This window comes from Parasteatoda tepidariorum, chromosome 8 (genome assembly GCF_043381705.1).
Source record: "Parasteatoda tepidariorum isolate YZ-2023 chromosome 8, CAS_Ptep_4.0, whole genome shotgun sequence".
NCBI lineage: Eukaryota > Metazoa > Arthropoda > Arachnida > Araneae > Theridiidae > Parasteatoda > Parasteatoda tepidariorum.
The window spans coordinates 51892287-51920184 of record NC_092211.1 but is presented as its reverse complement, the minus strand read 5'-3'; the positions used below and the strand labels follow the sequence as shown (position 1 = coordinate 51920184).

The 27898-nt window shown below is 29.8% G+C and overlaps 1 protein-coding gene across 9 annotated transcripts in view; it reads right to left on the bottom strand.

Moving 5' to 3' along the window:
* The window catches only part of LOC107444215 (ras association domain-containing protein 8), a 376108-nt gene that overhangs the window by 11369 nt on the left and 336841 nt on the right, over window positions 1-27898 (bottom strand). For 2 of the 9 annotated variants that reach the window (XM_071183995.1, XM_071183999.1), the window contains exons 2-4: window positions 20399-20456; window positions 9476-9518; window positions 480-1798 (exon numbers count right to left, since the gene is read on the bottom strand). In XM_071183995.1, the coding sequence (XP_071040096.1) occupies window positions 480-1677 (1198 nt within the window). In that variant the 5' untranslated portion in view covers window positions 1678-1798; window positions 9476-9518; window positions 20399-20456. Of the gene's footprint in view, window positions 1-479; window positions 1799-4804; window positions 5290-7796; window positions 7991-9475; window positions 9519-20398; window positions 20457-27898 lie in introns of those variants that run through there. The other 7 variants (XM_016058302.4, XM_016058305.4, XM_071183994.1 and 4 more) reach the window with 4 other exon arrangements.

Below are 27898 nucleotides of genomic sequence, written 5' to 3'. Positions count from 1 at the left end.
CTCTCCTTTACAAACAAATAAAATAAACTGTGTTTTTAAGTTCCACCTTTGAAAATTTGATTTCCGGAAACTTCTGTGATTAATGATTTTTTTGAAACGTCTGGACCTTCGATCTCCAAAAACTTCCGGATCACTGTTAGCGAAAAATCCGGAAATCCGTATTTTTTCCGGAGCACAATCAGCCCTGTATAATGAATGTATTTGGCTTCCAAAATGTATTAATCTTTTTTTATAATCTTCAAATTTTACAATTAATCCTAATACTATCCATAAATGTTCACTTAATTGCAAAATATGCATTATCAAAACAAATCTGCCCTACAGATGCCTGTATGACGTAGGCCATTCCCCAGCTGGGCATTGGAATTAACAAAACAAGTAATTAAAAATATCTGAGTGCATGAGTGAACATGTATATAAAAAAAAAACAATAACTATCACAAAAGTAGAAACACTTCCAAAATCATAATTATATATACCTGCATCAAATTGTGTTATTTCCGATTGTTGATTATCAAGTTTTTCTCTCTGAAGTGACACAAGACGAAGTAAATCTTGATATTGAGGATCACGATTAGTATCATCTGATTGAGAAGAAGTTTTTCTAGGAGTATTTTTGTTTTCTAAGGATATTCGTTTTTCATTCTCCACTTTAGAAGGAGTGACTTTCTTAGACTTTAATGAGTCATCAATATGATTAGTTTGTATAATTTTGTCAGGCGATTTACTAGGAGATTTGGCTCTACTTGGCGACAAACTCAATCGTTCATTCGCAGCAGATGTGCGGTCAGGACTCTTTGCAATAAAGTCGAGACTTTGTTCAACTTTTAGAGGACTTCTGTAATTGTTCGTTTGCCTAGGGATCTGCGATTGACTTGTAGGAGATCCCCTATCTATTGGCGTGAATTGGTCAGTTCTGTTGGCAAGATGTGGTCTCTTACTAGAAGGAGACTCATCATCTTGTGAAGTTGATGGAGCAGCAAAAGTTAAATGACTAGATGGAAAACGAACACTGGAACGGGAAACAGCCTCATCATAGGATGGAGGATATTTTGGCCTTTCGATTTTCGAATCAATTGAATTCGGACTCTCACTATCTCTAGGTTTTTGGGGTATCCCTCTCACGACTCCCTTGGGAAGGTCTTGCTTTGAACGACTTTCCCTGTTTTTGGCATTCCGATTAGTTGAGGTCTCACAGTTCGATTGAGCACATTCAGTGATGATGGGTGGTGTGGAATTTTCACTGCTGACACTACCACTACTCCCATGGCCACAACTAAAAGTCAGAGATTTTTTAATTTCTTTATTGTTTAAGGGAATTTTTTGTTTATTGTTACCATTACCACTGCTAGGTGAGAAGCTACGAAGGAAATCATGCTGCCTTTTATTGTTTTGAGTCTGATTATTACTAGAGGATAATTGCTTTCCTTCATTAGAAGATTTTCGCATCACAAAATGCACATCATTCGCATATTCACCCCATTTTGTTAGGACTTTCAAAGGTTGTTCATGGGGTGCAAGCAGACGTTCACTATTCCTCCACTTTTCCACCAAAGTAAAGCGACCTGTTTGGCCTGTGGCATGAGCCAAGGCATAAACAACATCTTGGCACGTAGAAGAATCTGTGACTCCGCAAACAACCCTCTGTATTCCATCAACCCATACTTTAAGCTCCATCCTGATGAATACAAAAATGACACTTTCTTGACATGATCTTTTCTATGAATACACTAATATGGACTGAGATAAAAACATGTGGTAATTTATGTTACCCTGATGTTGGAGATGAGAGGAAGCACTGTAAATAAAATAAAAACACCATTAGTATTTTATATAATTAAACCATCACATAAATAAAAAAATAAATGAATGGATAAAAAAAAATATATTAGTTGCAGAGAAAATTTTATGCACTAGTATTTTGTTTCAAAATTTTTCTTTTCGATGTACTACATACATGGATCAGGTCATAGATTTGTGTTGATAAATTAGGAAAATGCTTTTAAAAAAAAAACGTAAATAGAAATATTAGAAAAGAAAGATAATGCAATAAAAGAATTTTAGCAAAATGCAAAATCAAACGAAGCAAAGATATCGCTTGAAGTAACTTTTACAATATATGTTATACATTTGCTTCATGCATGTTAGATATTTTTTGATATTTATTATTTTTAAGTTAAAATAATAAATTGTTATTGAAAAATTTTTTTAACATGATATTACCTTGAAATATGTAAATTTTATAATTGTATACAAAAAAATTTTCGCTGAAAAAAAACTTCCAGAGTTAAGCGAAATACGCACAAAATGAAATTGACATTAAGGGGTCCAGGGGAGATTGTGAGTCCAACTCAAAAATCCTGAAAATTTGTTGAGCAAAATCATTAATGGCGCATTTCAAAAAATTAATGTCTTTATAAATTTAAATCTGATATTTTCAGAACATTAAATTCTAAATAAATTATATACAGCATAATTTAAATGAATAATTATGTATTAGTTTACTTTTATCTTCAATCACATTTAGTATTCTATCAGAAAAAATATTTACAATTGAAAGATGCAAAGTATAAATTCTAGTTCTAATGTTTTTAAATAAAATATACAAGAATTTTTATACATAAATGTGATCTATGATTTCTTGAAACTTCTGAACATAGGATTTCCGGAAACTTCAGGAGCGCAATCACCTCTGGGGTTCTAAACTTTCGATAGCTCATCTGACTAAACTATAGGAAATATATTTTCAAGAATGCGCCTACCCCCATATTTTAATGGACAGAAATCAAAATACATCGAGAGAAAAAAGTTTTGTTCATTCAGAGAAAGTACGTTATTGTGCTTATTCCGAAACCTTTTTAATATCAATTTGATCAGCATATTTAAGGTCTACCCTTTAAATCATTAAAATTAAAACTTAGTTCATGAAAAACTTAACATTAGAACATAGGCTAGTTCCCCGTGGCAGAATTGTCACAAAACGTTACTGAGTTCTTGCAGAAAGATTTTTCCCTTTGGGAATTCAAAAATTTTGGTTTTCTTTTCTACAGAAATTTTCGAAAGATTTTACTTTTCTTCAGAATTATATTCAAAAGATACCATTCTCGCGCATCGTTTTGGCAGTTATTGCTATTGATTTTCACACAGTTTTTAAAATTCGATATTTTTATTCTGATATTATTTATTACAACAGCTGTATCTTGAAATGAAAACAAGCATTTGTAACCCCCTCTTTAAAGAGTTCGATTCGCGTAATTTCGCCGTATAACATTTTTTGGTAGTTACTGTTATAGATTTCACAATTTTTAATTTGTATTTAAATTTGATGTTGACTCACAAAAAAAGAAAAAGGAAATAATTTGTGTGCTTTTCCCCTGTAAAATGCGAGAAATCGCTTATAATATTGAAATAAAAAAATATAACAAATTCAATTCAAAAAATTACATTATTTTTTCCGAAAAGTTTTTTTTTTTCTCTTGATGTTGACGCTTCTGTTACTTTAAATTAATAACATGTATATTTATTATTATTAAAAGTATCTCCCAGGAAAGATATTAGTATTAGAGAGGTTTGTCGTAGAAAGCTGGAAGAAAAAATTCTGCGACTGGGAGTTAGTTAAGATAATTTTTCCCCTCACTGTACGAATAGTAGCACTATTTATTCGATGGTTTGTTGCAAGTTAAAGTCTGTGCAATTTAACTATGATTTAAATTGTGACACCATTAAACAACTTCTTAGCAACGTGAAAAGATTGCACAGTTTTTACCAACAGCTCACATTTCATTACTAATTTTCTGATGTTCCTAAATTTTATCTAATATTTACTTAAAATAATAAAACTTTTCTAGTTTTCAACTTTACATTTCTAACTTTTTTTTTTTAAATATTTTGTTCGTAGTAAAATGCATTAATTATTCAAAAAAGAAATTTTCAATTTTAAAAACAAAATTCACGTTAGCACAATCCTCAAATTCGAAATTACAATGTGTTGAAATAATTTTGTGTTAAATTCTTATGATCAATGTGTTAAATTCTTATTGTGCATGTGTGCCATGTTCAAAACGGCTTTATTTTAGTTCTATTAATCTCTTTAAGTATACACAGATAATAGAAATATATCAATAGAAATTAATTTTTTTTTTTTTTAAAAAAAAAGAGACCACTTATAAAAAGCAATTAATATTACTATTACTACTTTATTTTATTAAACTACCGAAAAGTTTCTAACAATTCGTGTATAGGCAATGTTTCATTTCAACTCACTTTTATTTATTATCACAGTTTTTTTTTTTTTTTTTTTTCCAATAGAATTTTAGGGCAAATTTTTAGCTATATCTTAATTTTAAAATTTACCATATTCTTTTTCCCTTAAAGCTATATAAAGGTTTCCATAAAAATCAAAGAAAGTATATTTGATCATTTGTAAGTAGCATAATTTATGAATTCAAACTAAAATGATTTAAATTTAAAGTATGTTGTTCAATCTCGCATGGCTGTTTAAATAAACGATATTTTTCATAAATTTTTTTTTTTTTTTTTTTTTTACATTTTTCAACATTTAGTCACGTTAACGTTTTTGACGTCAAAAAGTTAACACCGGTAAAATCTAGATATTTTCGTTAAAGAAAAAACAGAATAAAGATTTTTAAACTCAATATTAAAATAAATAAGACACTGTCCTGTAACAGTAGGACAAATAATGCTGAATCATGTAACTCATCTAGTTTCAGATTTAATTTTAAAATATTATAAGACTGTTTTTACCAATTACTTTTTTTAAAAAATTGTCAATAAGGAGACTTACTACTTTATATAGAGCTTTAGCATACACAATGACTTTTCTCGAGAAACAGATACTTAACTTGGGCTTCAAGATTTAAGATTCACAAGAAAGATTTCAGATTTTCCAAGATTGAATTAACATCGAATTTCATAGAATGGGGCATGAAAAAGTGCTGAAATATGTACTATTTAAACAGGATCAGAGGACGTAGAGGAAAAAGATAAGCCTCAGGAGAGAATATTGCCGACAAGTTCTCGAATTTCTACCGTGTCTGGAACCGTTCAGAGTCATACATCACATCAATACACCCTTTTCAGGTCATGTTTCTGAAAGCTATTTCCGTTAGAAATTTTACGCCCCACCTTGGGTCAAGAAGTCAAAGAGTTGTCTACATAGGTTGGGTGCAAATTTTCAATTTTACACACTTTTTTTCCCTTAGCCGAATTATAATATAATATAGTAACAGTGGAACAGCTTTTTTTTTCGATACACTAGACCAGCAATTCAATTCATTTCATTTCATTTATTTTATTTTATTTGTTTATTTATTTTTTGTAGAACCCTAAATGATCGGCCGTTTTTACAATTGTGAATACATTAATTAATGAAAGACAAATTATTTTGAAAACATGTACTGATCTAAATTTTATTAATTATTTTGAAAGTATTTAGTGATTAAATGAAAAATGAAATTTTTATGATTTTATCAAAATTAGTCCTAAAATTGGGTTAAAATAGGACATTTAAAAAACCTAATTGTAGGTTTCGAGAATTATAGCTAGCTAAAAAAAATTCTTTACTTTGGGAACCCCTGCGAGCCTTTCACAGAACCCCCCCCCCTTCCGTGTTCCACGAAACACCGTTTGGGAACCGATGCAATAGACATATCGGATTCGATTTAATGAGCAAATTTATTAATATGTTGAACTACAAAACAAATTTTAAAAAAAGCAAAAGAATAACATTCACCACAGACAGATTCAATATCTTGCCCTCTTACAGAATGTATAAAAACAAATGAAGGAAAAAAAAATAGTTTTCAAATTGTCGCTAATAACCTCTTTGATTGCCAGTAATTTTCACTACTTGTTTTTTTTTTGTTTTTTTTTATTAAAAAATCGTATACTTACATACTATTTTGTTTAATACTTCATTAATTAGATCCACTATCATTAGGTTTACACTGTGTAACTATGTCAACTTTATAAAGTTATGCATATTTTTGTGCTAACTAAAAATGTTTTAGCATGAATTACAAAACTAAACAAAAGAATTCATAAATAGAAACATTTATTAAAATGTTTTTTAAACTAATGACGAAGGGATCTAGTTTAAAAAATATTTTAAACTTAAATTTTAAATTTAGTTAAAAATATATTTTAAACTAGATGCCTTCGGCAGCTAGTTTGTCAGCAAAAAATTCTGTGCAAAAAATATATGTACTGCTTTATTTAAATTTAAAAAAATCTAAGTTAGAAGTAAAAAATTGATTTAAATCAAACGAAACTACTTAATTTTAAATGACAAAATCATATTTTTTTTAAAAAATATTAGCTGGTTGAATATTTACAAAGAAAAGTGATAAATATTAATAAAAATTCAAATTTTAAGTTTTCATTTCTCGGAAGTTCTTTAAATCCATATTTTTGAAATTTTGTAGGTGGGCATGATTTATTTGATTAAAATCAAATGGTGAAAAAAAAATAATAAATAAATAAAATAAGAGAAAGAGGAAAAATCAAAGATCAAATTCAAAAATATAGCTTATTAAAATATATATATATATTTTTATGAATACGTGTTCTTAGGGATTGAAACAATTTTTAAGAATAAAAAAAATAATTAGATTTTAGTATTTTTAAATGTATGTAGACTTGAATGTAGAGTTTAATGGCACAATGTCTGAAATCGAAATGCGCTGTGTGCCTAACATAAAACATTATGCACTGCACTATACGTAAGTTGAATGTTGTAAACAAAGTCAGGCATAGGGGAGGGGGAAGGAAAAATGTCAGCAAATAGAGCCTACACTATAAATACAAATACAAATCTTAAAAATTTCAGCATAAAAAACTATTCCGCCAATTTTGTTGAATAATATCTAAAAAGAAAAAAAAAACTTCTCGTACTAACTGATTTTCGGTCAACGGTGCGTAAACACATCATTTTTTTTATTAACACTGTAAGGTATATTTTTCACTTATTTTATTTTTCTGCTATTAGCAAGGGTTCTAAAGAAATATATAAAACATTAGTAATTCAATTGGAGTAAACACTTTTCGTTGAGAAATTTCCAAACAACGCTAGATTTTTAACTTGAAACTATTAGCGAATCCAAATTTTTGAAAACGTATAATTATTCCATTTGAGATTAATCATATGTTTATATGATGAATCAAAATGTTACACGCTTTGTAAATAAGATAAAAAATAAATAAGATAAAAACTTAATCGATGAAAATAGAATTGATACAAATATTGCCAATCTTGATAATCCTTATCAAAAAAGTATTGCCATATTTATATCTATGATGTTTATGTCATTCTTAATAGGCAAAGGCGATTTTTTTTAAAAATTGATTTTCGCGCATAGTTTAGTTAAATAAAAAGTTTATATTTTGATTTTGACATTCGCGACCATAATGTGCCAAACATACGACATTACACAATCTAGATAAACTGATAAATCGGCGATGTAAACTAAATCAGACGTAAAAGGGGAAGAAAAATTACACTGGAGGAAGCTCGTATAGCTAAAGACAAGCCTTTGAGAATTTTTAGCATATAAAAATATTCTATAGCTTTTGAACCAATATCAGTATAATTAAAGAAAAAAAAAAGGAAAACACATTTCCTTATTAAAGTTAGGAAAGAGACAACTTAAACATGCTTATACACGAAGCAAAACAGCTAAAACTTATTTGATAAAAATAAAATTGATAAAAATAACAAACCTTGATAATTCTTTTTATGAAAAAAGTATTACACTATATCTATGAGGTTTATGTCATACCTGATCGACATATTCAAAGACATGCTTCAAATTGCCATATTTATCTTCGCATTATATCTCGAAAAGACTAATCTCAAACTTCAATCGGTTCCTTTTTTCCACAAAAACTCTCTCATCATCACAGATTGCACATTCATATCACGTCGACTTTGATGCAAATGTCAGCGACTTCTGCAATACGCATGGCTGACTGACTAGTAGAAGAAAATTGACTTAAAAGCAGTTTTAGTGCCCTCCGAAAAAAGAAAATAAAGACAGACGAAGAAAATAAACAGAAATGAAAATGGAACGGCAGTAAAGATACATTTGAAAAGTGCATCCCAGACGATGTCTTTCTGGGAAAAACTAGCAGGGTTTCCCTTCTGGTTTTAGGTTTCTAACCGTAATTCAAGTTTAGGGGGATGATCTAAAGATGGCTAAAAGTTAGCAGTCAAGATTGTCAGTCCTATCTGGGTAAAATAATCAGACATTAAGATAACGCAGAAAATGATGGCAAACATTGGAATTGCTTATTTCTTTCAGTCCATCTATGTAAGAGAAATATAACACTGAGGAGTTAAAATAACGATAAAACATTCATTTGTTGTAATTAAATGCATAAATGGGTTTATATCCTATTAAATTACGTACATTTTCTCGCGAAAATTGGAATTTTGTAATTGACCAGAGATGTAATGATGATTTAAAAAAAAAAAAAATTATTTTAGATTCTTTTTTAAAAAAATAAGTTTTAAAAAAAGATTTTTATCAAGTTATTTAACAACTTTTTCTCGGAAATTATTCAATCAATTTATGTCAAAAGTTAGATTTTACCAGAAATAATTTGCATGTAATGTAAAATTTTTACACCTTAAAAATTAACAAAAAAAATCATTCCATCAGCATTAAACAAGGTAGAAAAATATCGTTACAAATTTTAATTAATAGATTAGGATTAATTAAATTTTATAATTATTAACTGCATACAAAAAAAATGTCTTCCCGCTATTAATTTTAACATGTGGTAAAAACAAACAATACAAAACAAAAATATTAAATCGGCTGTGTTTATAATCATTTCTTAGATAATTTTAGAAATAATTTTTTAGGAAATACATACACAAAATTACTTTAAATACATACACAAAATTACTTTAAATACATACACAGAAAATTACTTTGAATTCTTTAAAATATCGTTATAGAATGATCATAAATTAACTTTAATTTTACAAGTTGTTTGTTAGCTTTATAAGCTGTATTTTATTCATTATTTACTTTAATTTCTACAACTAAAGAAATTTTAAGGCATTCGATACAAAGGCATACTTATTTCTCGAATCACTAAGGAAAAAAATATATATAAATGTACACAGCTAAAGAAATCACTGAATGAAGAATTATCATAATCCGTAAATAAATGCATTGCCTTCTGGAAGAAAAAAATATATAACACCCATTTGTTAAGGCTAAAATAATAAGTAAAAAGACTAAAATAATAAAAATTCAGAAAAAAATTATCAGCTCACCATAATGTCTACTCAAAATGTATAAGTTTTTTTTTAAATTAATAATTATTTTTAATTTAATTTTTTTTCTTTAAAAAAGAAAGTAGAAAGAGTGAGGATGGTGAGAACCATATTATTATTCAGAATTAATAAATTAATTATTAAGAAAAATTAAGCATGAAAAAAACTTACTTTGTTCAACTTCTACAAAGCACTTTTGAATTTCTGGCATAATCTAAGAAAACAAAAAGATTTTTTAATCACTTAGAAAAACAATTTATTCAATTCAAAATCTTAACAAAATACTGAACTTCCTAATCATAAAAAAAAATTAAAATGTTTGATTGCTTAAATTATCATTTCATTTATTTTTAATTGTATCACATCAGAACAATGTAAAAAAGCAAACTACATGAACAACATATAACATTAATCGAGACATAATCATTAACTTTAATCCAGAGAGAATCCAAGAAGTTTTTGATCCTGCAGTTAGAGAATTTCAGAGAGGAATTTCATATTCTCAACGATACCATTCACTTGCTTACTTTTACAGACATTCTTTCATTAAATTATACATTATTAAATACATGTAGAATAACAAAAAAATATTTATTCAATCAATAACTTAATCATAATTTCACTCGTAATATTAGAAAGAAAAAAATCTGCTTTTGGAGACAAAATTAAAATTTTAATGCAAACACCATTTTTCCCAATTCACGCTAGAGACAAGACATAGAGGCAGAGAACAACTAAAAATAGATTTAAAAGTTATATTGCAGGGTTCCCCGCTGGTCTTATATATTTTAAAAAGTGGTAACAAAAATTCAACAAATGTCGATAAGTTAATTTCTGTGTAACTACCTCTAAAAATTGTTTTCCTAAGTAAATTATTTCTAATTTGAATTTGCTTTTTAAAAAAAATATTTAATCCAAGCAACAAAAAAAAAGTGGCTATTAAATGAAAAGGACCTATCGATATCGGTCACCGACTCATTAGAGGAAAAAGTGGTTATTAAGTTATTAAAGTCTACCGGTAGCTGGCTACTGACTAAAATTGAAATTCACTAGGTCTACAAAATATATCATTCGCTAAAAAGAGATATTCCATACATATTTTTCATTCATCAAAGAATAATTCAAGAGTAATGTCTCTATCCGGAGCCGAAACCGGGATCTGGAACACTCCGGAACTGAATTTTACCATGAGTTCTAAACTTTCGCGTGCTTCAGGGCACCAGCAATTTCATTGAGTCCTACAAACATTCAAGAGGTGTGCAACTTTATAATGATATTGCCTGTTATCCTTGTTACTGTAGAAAGACTACTCGGCATTAAAATACATTTGGAATGATTTAAGTTCGAATACAGGAGATTTTGCCAACTTGCACCGGACAGTGGAGTCTTTTAATGTAGGATTCTTGGTTTGGTCACCGCAGGTGGCCAGCCGACCCAAGTAGCAGGCTTACGACTTTTCGTGACCACTGCGTAGTATCTCAGCATCCCCAACATTCCGGAGGTCCGAAGGACCCAGTCCCCTCGGTCAAGGAAACCACACAGCCGTCAACCAGAAGACGCGTGTGCGGAACTGCGCACGGTAAATTCGATTGATAGGGTTTTTACTTACCACTTTGTTGTAGTTAAGCCGCGTTGAGGCTTTTTTGGTAAAAATAACCAAAACTCAGCAAATTTAAGTACGTAGTATGCATTTAGTATGCATATTACGCATGCATTAAGTATAGATTTTTTTTAAATATTTTGTCGAATCCGGAGCAGTTTGCATCTCTGTGTTTATTAGATTCAATTTTGTTTTCTTAAGAATGAACATATAACTCAACTGTGAATTAAATTTATGATAAAATTAATTATTTTCTGTGTGAATTGATGATTATTTAAATATTTTTTAATGTTCATCTTTTAAAAAAAAATTTAAATTAAATTCTAACTCAAAAGAGCACATGGAAATATAGAGCACAAATGTAAAATCGCTGGAGCTGATGCATTAGTGGAGCTTATTATCAGGAAGCGGAGCTGGAGCAGGAGTATCGAAAACTTTTCGACTACTGGTCCATGGAATAGAACCTTTGAAGAACAGCCTAAAACAGCTTAATCAACTACTTTTACAATAGTCTCGCAAGGAACAAATTCAATTGTATAAAAGATAAAAAAATAAAAAAATAGACGTTACACAATAAAAAGCTGATCGACAAGCAAATAGGAAGTCTTTATCTCCTTTTAAGTGAAAAGTAAACAAAGCCTTTATATCTAATATTTGTTTTGATACTGATAAAACTGAAAAAGAGGGAAAATAATTTTACAATGGTTTTCAGAAACAAGTGGGAAGAATTTCTGTTGGTGTAAAGAAAATCAGTCGTAAATGCTTCCTACAATCGCAGACAGGAAATTTTGAGACAAAATGCATTGTTCCATAAAACAAAATTTAAGTCAAGGAATGTTGGTCTAGTAAAATATTCTATACAGAAAATGTATTTTCCCAGCCGTCACAGACTTGATCAAGCGAGGAAACTAGAATGAGTTAACAAAATTAAATTGAAGGAAAAAAATTTTGAAAAGCCACGCTTTCTAAATGGACTAGAAATGAGAAAATATATTAAAAATTTTGTTACACCCACAGAGGGACCAACTTTCCAGACTAATCGTAATCAGCAGTACAATAATACATATAACGTTAACAAAATACAAAAAAAGCACCATTTCAAGGAGTTTTTACAATATTTAATTCTATCGCGAACTAAGTACAGTAAAAACTCTTAGAGAAACTTGGGTAGTATAATAAACAAAAAGTATAGTAAAAAAAGTATAAAAAACACCTACTATACTGAATTCTACACCTAGTAATAATATTATACATCACTTTATTAGACAAAGAATATTCACTGCTAACAACAAAATTTTATAACAGCAGGAGTCTGTCTAGACATTTTGTGAAAGGTCCGTTTTTCGCGAAATTGTGAAAAAATTAGTCACATTCTTTCAACTAGGGTCCGCTTTTATGAATTTGTGCAAATAGGGTCCGTTATTGCAAAAAAAAAAAAAAAAAACTTTTTCAAGGAGTTTTTAAATTGTAAAGACATACAAGATTATGCTCATCACTGTAAAATTATAATTAAAAAAATTAAATTTTAAAAAATAAACAACAATTGCTGCCTCTAAATTAGAGATGCAACATACAAATATTTGGTATTTAGCCTATACTGCTGAACGCAGAATATTCATTTCGAACGAATAATGGAAGAATCGTCTGTCGAAGACAAAACTAAATTCGTTTACGTCCATCTTTCTTGTTTTCTGCCCTGGAAAGGATTTATTCGATTAATAAAATAATAATGAAGATAAAAAAATTTGTGAAGGGTCCGATTAAAAGAAAAATCATTTTGTGAAGGGTCCGTTTTTAAGTTAAAATATTTTGTGAAGGGTCCGTTTTTATGAAAAGATATTTCGTGAAGGGTCCGTTAACGGACCCAAATTTCTTCTAAACAGACCCCTGAACAGTTGATAGTTATAACTTATTAACTGATTACGAAAATTCTCAAAAACCGTAATTTTTATTACTAAACCATAAAACCGTAATCTTGACAAGTAAATTGCAATAATTACGAATTGCAATAATTGGCACCTCTGCGGCCATGAGCTTCGTAGGTAAGAGGGGGGGGGGAGGGCGGTGTGTATATAACCCCTTCAAAAAATAGGAATCTTTTATCATCGACTTAAATTCCTTAAAGTTATGAACAAGGAATAGATAAAAAAAATAAATAAGTAATTAAACTTTTTGCAGGTACTTAGTACATATATTTAAGAATTTGTTTCTCTTATGTCTAAAATTTAGGAAACTATTGTGACTGAAATTTAATTTCGTCCCTCTCAAAAATTGATCCCATTTTTGAGGGGGATGACATGAAATGGACGAATGTCTGCATCGATAACGAAAAACGCAAGTCGCATCGTTTTCTATAAAACGAAAGGAAACTTTTGGTGGTGATAGAAGTTAATAGCGAAAAGCAGGCGGTTCACGCTTTTCGTTGTGACTTAAAAAACGTGAATTTCAAAACAATTTTATTTCCTCATTTCAGTTTAATGCCTATTAGAGTCATTCTCAGAAAATAGGATATTCTGTATTTATCCATAAAATAAATATTAATTATGAAAATAAACCAAGAATTTTTTAAGTTTTTATCAACAATTCTTTTCGATGGCTATTCCACGCATTAGTTTATCAGAAAGAGCATAATTTTAAAGTAATTTCCTGCTTGCTAAAAAGGCTGTGTTCAACCAGTTTCGACATATTCTAGGTTTGCCTTGGATTTTATAAGGTGGATCTTACTTAAGATCCCCTTACTTTACCTAAGATCTTTTTGTTGCGGATTTTCTTGCGGTCATCGGCATTTTGGAGCTTATCTGAAATATGTCAGATTAAGAGGATAAGCAACAATAACATAATTTTAAAATCTCAATAAATTTCATTGTTGTAAATGCCATTTTCAGGGTTTATACCAAACAATCATTTGTTGTTACATTAAGTACATGATGATGGCTGTGTTTGGCGCAGTACAGCCGCATCGGACATTAGCACCTTTATACTCAACATATACCAAGCTAGCTGACATAAACTAAGAAAAACTAATAATTTTCACAACATATTAGGGGAGCTGCCAAGCTTATATTTTACTAACATAAATACTACATAAACTTATAGAATATATTTTGCACATTCATTAGAATTTGTTAAGAGGTATAACTAATAACTAAGATAATAACTAATAACAATAGTTAAAAGTATGTCATAATTTAAACAAAATTACTAAAATAATTAAATATATTATAATTACTAAAATTACGAAAATACTAATTACTAGAAATTACTAAAATAATTAAATAATACTAAATTAATTAAATTCATATACGGTTCAAGGATATGCGCATTTTCCCACTTCATTTAAAAAAAAAAAAAAAAAAAAAAGCTTAATTGGTGCAAAGCACGCATCAAAACATACTCCCTCAACACATAATTGTTGTTGTTTCTAATGTTATTTGCCACACTAGCAAGTTTGCTTGGTGAAACCGAGCAAAATTCAAGGCAGAGTGTGTGATTCTTGTTTTTCAGTGGCGCCATCTATGGCCAAGAATTCGACTTCAGCCTCACACACGTCACGCCCGTTTATAGGGCGGACCCATTCATACATCCATTCATTCATCCACAGATCGTAATTTTTGACCTGGATCAGAGAACGATAGATCTCCAATACAGTACCCTCAGAGGTTTGTTTTGTTATGGGAGCCTGGAGGACTTTGCGACTCGACAGATTTAACGTGCATCAGTCACCATTTACTACACGGGGAGTCTTCAGCCGGCGGGGTTCGAACCCACGAACTCTCGGACATGGGTCCAGCACCCTGCCGGCCAGGCTATCCCAGCCTACACACATAATTGTAACAAAACTTAGTAAAAACTACTAGTCCAACTAGTAAATGTAGTCCAATTAGTAAAATGTACCATACATAAACAACAGATCGATAAATAAAACTTTACATTTTTAGTCGTAACCGCAAAATTCAGTATACATTAAAATAACTTTGTACGATAAGAATTTGAATTATGATATTAATTACATTGAAAAATATTCGAGCAATTATAAAACTAAACCGTAAAACGATTCAGAATAATACTTACCGTTAAAGAGCGATACTGAAACTTCTTTCTCACAAAAAGTAATTAATGCTACAAGCGTTTTGGAGATAAGCATTACAATACAAGTGAAAAGAAAAAGTTTTTTAGATGAATGAAGTGTGTCAGTTCTAATTGTTCCGGGTTTAGGTCCGTTTATTTTTGTTTCGTCTAATTGCGTTTAAAGGAGGTTTGAGGGTGAAATGAAATGATTCGGGGGTACCAAGAGTCGTTACGGGAGTAAATTTTGTCTCATTAGTAGATTTTCACGCCAATAAAAACAAACATAAATCTCCTCTGAGTTTTATGAAAAGATAGGGAATGATTAATTTATTTTGTAGGGGAAATGAATGAAAGGATTGGACAAAAGAAAATAGATTTCCGGCCGATTCATCAACCAACAAGATCCTCGACGCAGTGGATATCTAATATTAAAGGAAAGGTAACTACTGAAAAAAGGTCGAAAGGAACGAATTCAATACAGGAGGAATCCTTGGATCTTAATAAATCATTATCAGGGGTCTGTCCAGACATTTTGTGAAAGGTCCTGTTTTTGTAAAATTGTGAAAAAACTATTCATAATTTGTGAATATAAAATAAGCGGAATTTGTGAAAATAGGGTCCTGTTATTGCAAAAATTGCTAAAAACTTTTTCAAGAAGTTTTTAAATTGTAAATAGATACAACTAGCTCAACAATTGCTGCTACTAAATTAGAGATGCAACATACAAACATTTGGTACTGCTCAACACAGAATATTCATTTCGGACGAATAATGGAAACAAAATCATTCACATTTTTAATCTTTTCAATTGACATATTTTAAATAACACAACTTAGTAATGTATCACTTTTAGTGTGTTACGCATTAAGTAAACTTAAACCATTCGTAAATTTATAATATTTTATTTAAAAAATTGCCAGATATTAATTAATTTTATGAATAAATATAAATTGATAAATTATTTATTTACAAAAAAATATATGATTTGATATCAATAAGAATGCGCACACGATGTTTGTAAAAGTAGAAATATTTTCTTACATTTGTAATTTAACTTAAGGAAACTTAGTTTGTCTCAAACCATCTTTCTCCGGAAGACAAAGAAACTCCTGGATCAGTACCCCCAGAGGTATTTATTTGTTATGGGAACATGGAGGACTTCGAGACTCCACAGATTTAACGAGCATCAGTCACCATTTACTGCATGGGGAGTCTTCGGCTGGCCTGGTATGGAACCCACGAACTCTTGGACATGAGCCCAGCGCCCTACCAACCAGGCGATCCCAGTGCAAATTGCAACTTTAGGAATTTTTGTAACACTAATTTTGAATGTTACTTTATTTGTCGAATGAATAAGTAATATTGGAAAATACATATGTTTAATAGTGCGCATACTCTATTCAGAAGTAAGAGAACCTCAACAATAATTAAGATATACACAAAATATGTAATACAAAAGATCTAGTTGCATAATTTCGAAATCTTTTGTCCCTTATCTTTCAGACGTCAAGAATGATTTGGTGAAAAAAATTAAAAAAAATAACGATAATTTTGAGGTTTTAAAAAAGACGTCACCCCTTATACAAACTAAACAAAGACACAGTAATCCAGACACCGAACCAGTTATGATGTATACCTTTGTGAAAATTTATGAATCCTTTACTTAACTAACGCCTCCAAAGCTCAAAAAAAAACATAATTTGAAGCTACCACCCAAACTAGACACACTACGAAGCTTAAAAAAAAAAAGTTGTTTTACTACACACACACTTTGGAATTCAATACCCACCCTCACTCAATGCAGTGATACCCTTGACCTTTCACAAAAAGATTTTTTTTCCCTTCTCTTCTATTAAACATGAATAATTAATGTACAACACAACAAAACCTTCTCTTAAAGCAATAAAAAGAATCTTTCAGAACAACAATGATCATATAACGATGTATAAAACATCTTGTTGAAATCAATTGAGACTTGGGCTTTCTGTTACATTATAGTCTCATTCATGCTTAACTTCTCTATGTGATTAACCGTTCACTGTGATTACGTATTTGTTTTCTGTCCCCTTGAGCTAAGAATAAAACTAAATTTAAAAATAAACAGAGGGTGAGATAAAGGGATTCGGTGCGAGAGGGACTGAACAACCCGCGGCCTAGTAGTCTTCAGTAGATCTGATATTCTTGATATGTGGTGTGACTGTTTGACAAAAAGACTGGAAACTACTTTACTGCAATAAGTGTTCATTTTGGTCTTTTCTATTCTTTATAGACATTATGCATTGGAAGCTCTTTAAAGCCAGAAACGAAGATCTTCAAAGTCTCAACAATCTTCAAAGATCATTAAATTGCATAATTTTCATATAAAGAAACGTTTAGTTAAAACTGTTTATATTCGAGACTTTGAAAATAGGATTTGACTCTTAGTTATCTGTGCGAAAACTAGTTTAAATCAGCGAGAACATTGGTAAAAAGCAGGAGTTCAATTTATCTATTTTCATTCATTTTATTTTAATTTGATTTAAAAGTCTAACAATGTTTCCCAGAAAAAAGATCTAAAACTTAACAAAAATACAAAACATAGCCCATTCATTTGTATGAGCACGAAATGGAAATTTAACAACTTTAAGAAGAAAGATTTGTAAAACGGTTATACGATTATGTCAATATATCCCCCAACTTCAAAATAATTTTAGTTCATGATAGGAGCTTCCCCCGGAGCAATATTTCAATTTATTATTATTTTTTTATAATTATATTAAATATACATCAATCCAAAAATCACTTAACTGCCATTTTGCAAAACGATTTTTTCTTCTTTTTTATCAATTTTTTTCGAATAATTGTATAAAAACATCAAATTCGATTACAGAGAAAATACATTTCGAGAAAGAAAAGTATTTAACTCACAACCTGAACAAAGTTTAATTGTTTTCAAACATTCCATGTTACAAAAGCACGATTTTAACCTAACTTAACTTATTAGATCTTAATCTTCCAGCATTTGCACTTGCACTAAAACCGTCTGCAATTTCCTTGAAAAGCAGACGAGACGTAACCAATTGCGATTCCTCAGCTACCGTTATTTCAACGGCTCAAGAATTGCGTGCTTGCTTACACAGTAATTTACATTCTCATTTCTTTCAGAAGGTATCACAACAAACAGGTAAATTATATTTCAACAAAACGGTACAAGGGAGACGCTACGCATATTAAAGGGAGGGAAGAAAGCTGGTAAGAACGTAGTAGAAGGCTCGTATGAATATTAATTTGTATAATAAAACAATATCAAAAACGGCCTCGAGTCACGCGCAGGATTTCAAACTATGAAACTTGACTATAAAACGAGTCATCCGTTATGGGGTAAATCTTTAATAGCTCATACGACAAGCGATGGAAGTTGACGCCAAAGTTTCCAATGAACAACCACAATAAAATTTTATAAACACAATATAACTTGGTCATATAAATCTGAGATACCAACTATATTTTCCTCGATGTGTCATCTACTAACCCGGAAAATATTCGCCTACCTCTTTATTAATATTTCCTTCAAAAAGTGATAAATGAATTGTTTATTTAAATACTGGAAATCACAAAATGTTTATATACATGAATCAAAAATCTATCGCAGGATGAAAGCAACTGAAATCTATATGATATGATGAACGATTGAAGCTGGAGCTAAAGTTTCCTTTGAACAATAACAGTAAAATTTTATAAACACAATATAAATTGGTCACATAAATCTGAGATTCCAACTATATTTTCCTTCACGCGTCATCTACTAACCCGGAAAATTTTCGCCTACCGCTTTACTAATATTTCTTTCAAAAAGTGATAAATGGATTGTTTATTTAAATACTGGAAATTACAAAATGTTTACAAATATAAATCAAAAGATAAATGATAAAGCAACTGAAATCGAAGTGACCGAAAGTGAAATGGAGAAGGGGAAAAACTTAATATGAATCTTAAAATGTTACTGAAAATAAAAAGTCATATTTTTCATTTAAAATTTATTATTTATAAAATTTATTCTTTATAAGCACTTAAGTGTCAAACGTCCTAACAGCAACATGTCTGCATTGTTGTAAGTCAGTCTATCTGCTTTAGTTTGACAGAAAATTAGTTTGACAGAAAAGGTGAATTTGGAGTCTAATTCTGGAGAATTTAGTACAGTCAAACCCCGCTATAGTGAACACGGTTTATAGTGAACTCCCGGATATAGTGAACGAAATGTTCGGTCCCGTTCCTTGCTATACACGTGTAATGTTATTTTTTGTGGATATAGTGAACCAAAAAAGTGAGGAAGTTGGATATAATGAACTTTTTTCTGTCTTCAACTGATTTTTTTCTTAATTTTTTTTTTGTAATAATATTGAAATTTTTATTTCAAAATAAATACATATACCGATTTTTAAAACGATTTATAGCGATTATCAACGATTATTAATGTAGCGATAAGCATTTTTTCTTGTTTTCTTCTTTTATCTCACTTTCCCTAAGCAAACCAAACAGATGTTTCCAACCTAGGCAGATGATGCACCTGTAAGGTGTCAGTGGGATCAATATGCATTTTCTGTCAGAGGGAATGAGTAATTATTCATTATTGGTCAAAGGGTGAGACACTAATATTTGTTGATAAGGCCCTCATTTCAACTCCTTTTTGCTCTCAGTTCAGTTAAAAAATCCTGCTAACAAGTGTGTCAAATTTAACTATGGCGAGCAGTAAACGTAAAATGTTCTCCATTGATGATAAAATGATGGGCATAATCAGAAAAAAATTGAAAATGGATGCAATCAAGTTGATATTTGCTGGGAATATAAACTATCCAAATACATATGCAACATATGGAAAAATAGGCAATTAATAATTTCTGCTCATGAAAAAAATTTAGATGGCTGAAAAAAGCAGATCACAAGGATATTGAAGAAGCATTACTGAAGTAGTTCACCAATCGATGTCGATGAATTTGCTAAGCGATTTTATGAGACTACTTTTATATGCTCGAATGGCAAGTTAGACAGGTTTAAAAAGCGGAATAATAGAAATTCAGGAAAAATTATCTGATAGTCAAGAAGTGTTTCCATATCTGATGTTGAGGATTGCTCATTAGCTAGAAATTACAAATTTTAGCTAAAAATTACAAATTTTTTGTTGCACGCAAACGCAAGACGAAGAGTAATGAAAAAAAAAACACATTTTTTGCTATTACATAATATTTTTCAGTCATTTATTTGAATAATGTGCAATAAAAGGAAGGAGTTTGGGAGCCATTAGTTAAATTGCTTGAGTAACAAATATAGTGAACTCCCGGTTATAGTGAACCAAAATTTCGGTCCCTTGAAGGTTCACTATAGCGGGGTTTGACTGTATTTTTAAAAAACGCCTTGTACACGTGAATCAAAACGTGAAATCCACTTACGAAGCGGATTTAGTTGTCAGGTCTCGCTGACAAAACGCCTTTTTATTCATAGACCTTTCTGAAAAAGAAAAAAAAATATTTTGAGTTACTTATTTACTACACAAATAAAGCACAAAAAAAGTAACACTAACTGCTATTTTCACAGTTTACTAGACTTCAAAAGCATAACTATCCTGACTTTCACAAAAGATTTTATTTTGAGGTGAGATTTGAAGGTGAACAAATTATTTTGAAACGATGAATGACTAATTCAAAAACCGTGAGCCGACGGTTAATTGACGTTGTGCATAACAACTATAACAAAGAATACTAAAAAAACAAATGTCGCAAAATCAGTCGTTAATGAGCTATCTTACAAAACAGACAACTAGAGATGACACACTAAACAAGAGATAATCCGTTTCAATAGCAATAAGATCATACTCATAATTCGAGCGTTTTATTGCGAGCAATTACAAAAGCTCGCAATAGAGAATAAAGCTGTTTTGCACCATAAAATGCAGGGATTGACGAGCAATACACGCTTCAGAAACTACTAACGAGGCATGCATAAGACTCCCTGTTGAAACCATTCACTAGATGTTACCTACATACTCGTTCAAGTGTTTCACATAGTAGAGCGAACGACAAAGTGTGGACATAAACAACTTTTAAGTCTGCGTTAGTGTCACAGTAAAACCAAGAAAGTTTTTTTCCCAGAATTTGCTGCATTCAATGATAGTGATGGATATAGTCATATACTACAATTTTTTTATTTATTTTATATTGTTCAAGAATGCTATTTTCAGACAACGGAACACATTCTAAAGAATATTTTATTTTATAGTCATTAAGCAGTCAACCATACTGGATTTGTAGATATTTAAATCCTTAGTCTTAATTCTGAATCCAACAAAGAGGACATGGAAATTTCTGGATCATGGGACATACATTCAGAAAGGACTTTTTTCAGAGGGACATGGGAAGGAAAACCACATGGTTAGCCTTTCTTGGAGAGTAATCCATCGTCATGACGAGTGGCCGGAAGTAGCGCACTACAAGTAATGTAACCGCTGTAGTCGTTACTTTTTCGTAAGCTACGAAAAAGTAACTAAAAAAAAGTAAGAAAAAGTAAGAACTACAAGCTGTAGTGCGCTACCTCTGACAAAAAATAGTGTAGTGAGTAATGAGATACAAAAAACAGTTTTTAGCGATTCGTGGCTACTACTTTTTACGTTAGTTTAGTATATGAACAGGGTTCTAACACAATTAATTTTTCAAATTTGATGTGTACAAATCTTCGCGGGTATGTCAGAGGACGCAATTTTAAATGCCTCTGTAACTGTGAGTTAACAAGAATTGCGTGATTAGAATTACGTATAACTAATATTTAAGCTAGCCATTATGAATAATAGATCATTTATCTCTTTGGTCAGACTTTCACATGCGGATGTAGGCTTGTAAAATGATATTTCAAAGGAAGGAAACATATTTTCGATATACTTAATTTCTTAGAGAAAATAAAAGAGCACTAAGCATTTAACGAAATTCAAAAGTATTTGATAATTTCCTAACATCTCTTAAATTAAATATTCGCTGTCAAGAAGGGCATAAAAAGTTGAAGACTAAATGAACACACTCGAAGGAAATGTTTAAGAATAACAAACTGCCTCGTGTAAACATGAATAAATATCTCTAAATTATTCATGTTTAATAAGAGATAATTATTTTTTAAAACCATTTTGAACATAATGAGTAAATTACTTTTATCAGCAGTGTAAGTTATACACGTGTAAATTAATTTCTACAACAAAAAGTTCAGTTCCTTAAAGTAGTGAAGTAGTCACTACAATTCCAAAGTAGTTTGTATTCATTACATTAAAAAAAAAGTAGCTGTAGGTAACTATATTTGTAACAAAGTAGTTGTAGTAAACTACAAAAATAATGTAGTTTTTTCGACTACTGGTCATGACAGTGGTATGTTGTGAGTTGTTGGTACAGGCATCCTGGGTTGCCTCATTGCGAGTCGAGCTTTTCATCCACAGAGCTATCCCAGCTCATACTTAAAAATCATACCGTTATAAGTACATAAAACTCCTACCATTTTCATGCATTATATTCATACCATTCTGTATGCGCATCACTTTCAAAATACTTTATACCAAAAAATATATTTTTTTGGTTACTGTCAAAATACAATATTATTTTGTATTTTGACAGTAATGCATAAGAACAACGTATGTACAAAATAAGAAAAGAACTCTTTTACCATGGATTCAGATTAATAAATGGAATCGGATAGCTATTAGTCTGAATAATAACTAATTTTATTAGACTTAATAATAATTGCAACAAAATAAATATATCTTCTACAAAATGACAACAAAAAAAAGAAATAAACACGAACACCCTATATAATTTTTTAGGGGTATGTATTTATATTTCTCCAAATAAAAGGAAGTAGAAGAGCTTTACTTCAATAAATTAGTCAAGAGGGCAATGATACATTGACCCTCTACTGCCCTTTTCACATGTGAAATCTAAAAAAAAAATATTTACGTATAAAAATGAACTGTTCCAGTCAATGAGAAATATAAAAGGACACCTAACTTACGTATCTGTTGTTTAAAATATTTTAAATAAAAACTGAGTGGCAATACTCCCATGTGAATCAGGTTTGGAATTTATTATTATTAAAATTTATTTTGATGATTGAATAATGCTAAATTAATTTTGTTAGATCAAGAGACTTTCGTAAAAATAATCAAAGTTCAACGTAGATTTAATTTAAGTGCATATATCTGGTGCAAGCAAAAGAAGTAACCCAATATTCTCATGCCATCCAACCGTAAAATCGTTATTTTGGCGTATCTCGTAGTAAAGTGGCATAGTTGAATGATGAGAAAAGCAACCATTCGACTACAAATAAGAGCATTAACACTTTGGTCATGGATGGAAGATTCTTATTGAAAGCAATCACACAACTGATAGCTCATGAAATATGAAAAGTTTCTAATCGTTTTCTTCACTTTATTTTTATGGAAGAAGTTACAGGGTCCTCTTCAGAAAGAGGATTGTACTTCATGTTAACCTATGAAAAATTATATAAACGCTATTTCCTCATTTTACAAGTACCTAATGAATAAATAGTAACAAATACAGCGCAAGTAGTAGTAAAAACAATCAAAAATCTTAAAAAATTAGGAGGCTCTGCTCTCCAACTCATGTGATTGCTTATCATTTAACATTACTTCTCTCCAAAAAGTCGATATTTTCCACAAAAACAATAAATATTTTTTTTAATATATTATACAGTTATTATAATTTTACGAAACAATATTTTGTTAATTATTAACACAATGTACTTTTTGGAAAAATAAAAATAAAAAATTTACTAAACCAATAATAAAATTAAAAAATTACTTTGGTTTGAAAAAAAAAATACTTATCAGTTTGAACTTAGGAATATAGAATGAGTGAGGCAATAAGAATTTGTAACTAATATACCATATATAACGACTACCTTATATCACAATGGTTAAAAGTGAATTTATATCTCTCTTAAATTAAGATTTTATTATATTTTTAAAACTTTCACCGTAAATGTTATAAGATATGTGACAACATCTATAATTTTTTTTTTGTAATTTCAATATCAACTCAAATTCGAAATTAATGTATTAAATCTAAAACAATGTTTAAAAGCTATAAAATGTTTTTGTTTTTTTTCATAATAAAGGTAAATTCGAGCATGCATAAAAATTACTATTTTTTACGTCAATATTTTTTTACTTCTATAATACAGATACCGGTGACTAAAATACAATGAAATTAAACTAAATATATTGTTAAACTCATCAAGATTTGCTTTTATAAAGCAAACTTCTAAATTTACTAACTTAAACATGATAAAAATAATAAATTCACACTTAGACCCCAGCTTTTAGTTCAAAACATGGTTAATATTATACAAAATCTACGTACGAAGTATCTGAACAAAAAAATCTGATTTCTTTTTTTTCTTCTTTTTTTTTTGCAATATGGTAAAAATTGCTTTGTAATAAATCGTTAAGCAATATAAACAAATTCCACAATTATAAAAGCTACGCAGCCACAGAGGCTGAATGATATTTAAAAAAAAAAAATTCATTTTAACAATTTTTTATTTATTATTTTATTTTGAATCTTATACACTTTATTTCTGCGTTTGGAAAAAAAAATTTAAAAAAATTTTAAACTCTCCAGATTTTCGATGGCCACCCTGGGGCCGCCCATCTTTGATTTAGAAAGCGTTAAAGAAATGTTTATCAAAAACTTTCAAGAACACCCAAGACAAACTTGAATGTGCTCCAAAGATTTTTTTTTCCTCACTTAGAAACACCACACTGCAGTGTGAAAACCTCATATGATTCAGACTTTTTTTCCAATTTCTTACTCAACTAAAAGGCGGCACAGAATAAAAAAAATCATGTCAATCACTGAAGAGACATGTAATATCAAAACACGGTATCATTAAAGTAAGGGAACTTGCATTCATCAAGAAAAAAAAAGTGGTACATGTCTTGTTATTGCTTGATGGCAAATGCCGCTGAAAGAATAAGGGGTAACAGGAGTCTGCGATGCCGGATAACAGGTGTAGGCGGGTTTGAAGAAAATGACGCATTTATAGTGACGCAAAACTTGCGGCTTTTTAACTCATTAAATTCACTAGTCATCGGCAAGAAGCCATTTAGATCGTGACAGCAAATGACGGTCACGTCACAATAAAGATGAATGGGAAATTAGACCAGTTTTCTCTCCTTAAATTAGTTTGACACAAAGCTTCCAGGCAAAGGAACAGAGTTTACATCAAATTTTGAGAAACATCTATTTGAGTTATTTTGGGATTGGAGAAATGTTAAGTTTTGCAAATATTTCAAATTTACATGAAGTTTCCAAATTTATCTGACGTTTTCAAATTTACTGATAAAGAATTTTTCTCTTATGTAATTTATTTTCTGCAATGCATCTATAGAATTATATTTTATTGTATTTTCGAAATATGTAAAACAATTTTAAATATTTTTGAAACAAAGTATTAATACTTTTTAGTACTGCTAATACATTGCTCAGGGATGTCACTATGCATTCACTATTAGTTTTAGAATACTTATTTTTCCAAGGAGGTCTAAGAAAACATACTCTGGGAACTAAAAAATATGTACATACCTTTTTTTTAAATAAACCATTTTAACAGTACAAAACTATTCGTCTAAACGATGCAATTAAACGACATAACGAATAACGAAAAATAGTACAGTGAAACCTCCGGGAAAGATCGCCTCGCCATGAAGACTCCTACTATTTACAAATCTATTCCACTATTCTCCACTATTTACATCTATCTACTATTCTCTACTATTTAATCTACTCCACTATTTACAAATACTTTTGGGAGGTACAGAATTTTTCCATAGACTTTGTACCCAAGAAAACCTTTAAGAGAAATCTTCAAAACCACTCCCAGTAACCAGGCAAACCTCTGCACCAAATGTGGAAAAGAACAAGTAAGGAAACGCGAAAAATTTTTAAAACAAAAAATTTTAACTAAACATATAAGTAAATTCAAATGTATTAAAAATATTGTGAGTGGCTCTTATTTAGAGTGCTCTTTTTGACTGTCCCCGAAAGAGATCGAAAACCTCATGTTGCATTCAGAGTGCACTAAAGACGATGTTATCAATGATTTATTTTTTAAATTGAAAGATAAATTAGAAAAAAAAGTAAAATTAGTTAATTAGAAAAAAGTTAAATTAGAGAAGAAAAACAAGCAATTTAAGCAAACAAACTTCATTTTTAAAGCAAATTTTTTTGATATAAAATTATATGCAAACCTAAACAAAAAACATAATTATTTATTTATTTAATATAGTCTGGATCATTCATAATTGATGAATTTGTCTTTACTCATAATTAGGGACCATTTTTATTGGCGCCAAGTTTGATTCATCAATCCATATTTCCTGATGCCAACACAAGTGTCATTTCTACACTAATAAAATGATACTAACGAAAATGAAAATCATTTGCGAAAAATCATGTAACTGATAACATTTTGAAGTCAAAGGAAGTAACCCCTAAAAATGACCGATCTCCATTAACGGCCATTTTCTTGTAAAACACAGAGTGGTCGCAGACGAGAGGTTTCACTGTAAATGAATCGCCCATCTCACCTATAATCCAACCCTAGTTAGAAATCTAAGACAGTCAATATGCACTAATTATTTGTCTTAGAATATTTAATTCACCATGAAGGTCTAGGAAAACTATGGGTAATTAGAAAGATACACATATACAATTTTTTTTCCCTTAGCAAACTTCTTTACCACACTAATTTATTCGTCTGAGCGATGTAATTGAAAGATAAATTAATCGCGCAAGTCTAGTTAGAAATATTTTCAAAAGAAAACAAAAGATTTCAGGCGGGAAACAGCTATTGAAAGCTTTCTATGTTTCTGAAAAGACAAAATAAGTATTTGAACTAATGAAGAAAAAAATTACTTGAAAAAAAAATTTATAAATTTTAAGATTTTGGTTCGTTATTTAAAAAAATAGTTATAATAAAAACAAGATTCAACCAGCCAGCAATTTATTTAAGAAGCGTGTGATTGAGCCCACATTTTGTCAACGGGCTCAAATTGTTAATATCTATCATAAAATTTTCAAATAATTTCTTACTTGTGATCTTATTACAGATGATTACGGTGAGCGATAAAATTACAATTATTTCAATTTTAGATGGTTACTTTTGGGATAATGAATTTTATCAGCATTATTTATTAAAATAATCACTATACCATAAGCCGATAACCCATATATTATGTTATATACTAAGTGAAGGTCCGAATTTGTTCCTAATTCTTGACGTGCTTAAAAAAGAGCGTTTAAAACCGAGTATTTTCTACCGAACAATGATCAAAAATCCAAATTTTGGTATAAGGTTAATTATTAGCTATTATAAATATAAAATATTAATAAATTAACACACACATAAAATTACAAACAATCAATTGTGTTCTTGAATTAACTCTTATTAACTCTCTGTTAAACCCTTCCTTTGTTTTGACAATTGCTGTAAAAAATTCTAATTTTCATGTAGAAAATATTAAATAATTATAAATAAAAATGGGTAACATTACAATTTGTCCAAACCATTAATTTTTTTTAATTATTAAAAAATAAAAATACAAAAACAAACATCGTATCATCATATTGATATATAAAATCATGTTTCCCTTTTTTTTCCATTTTAACTCCTCTTTACCTCCAACCAAGCAATTACATAAAAAGTAGTTTGGAAGCCCTTTGTTCTAATTAAGTATAAGAAAATATCTAATTTATGTTTTATTTTTAAAAAATTTTTTTAAAAAAACAGAAATGAATAAGATAACATTACAGAAGTGACTAAGATTAAAAAAATAATTGAAGTTGATTTCTTATTTAATTTTTACTTAAAGTCTAGGCATTAATCCATATCAAACA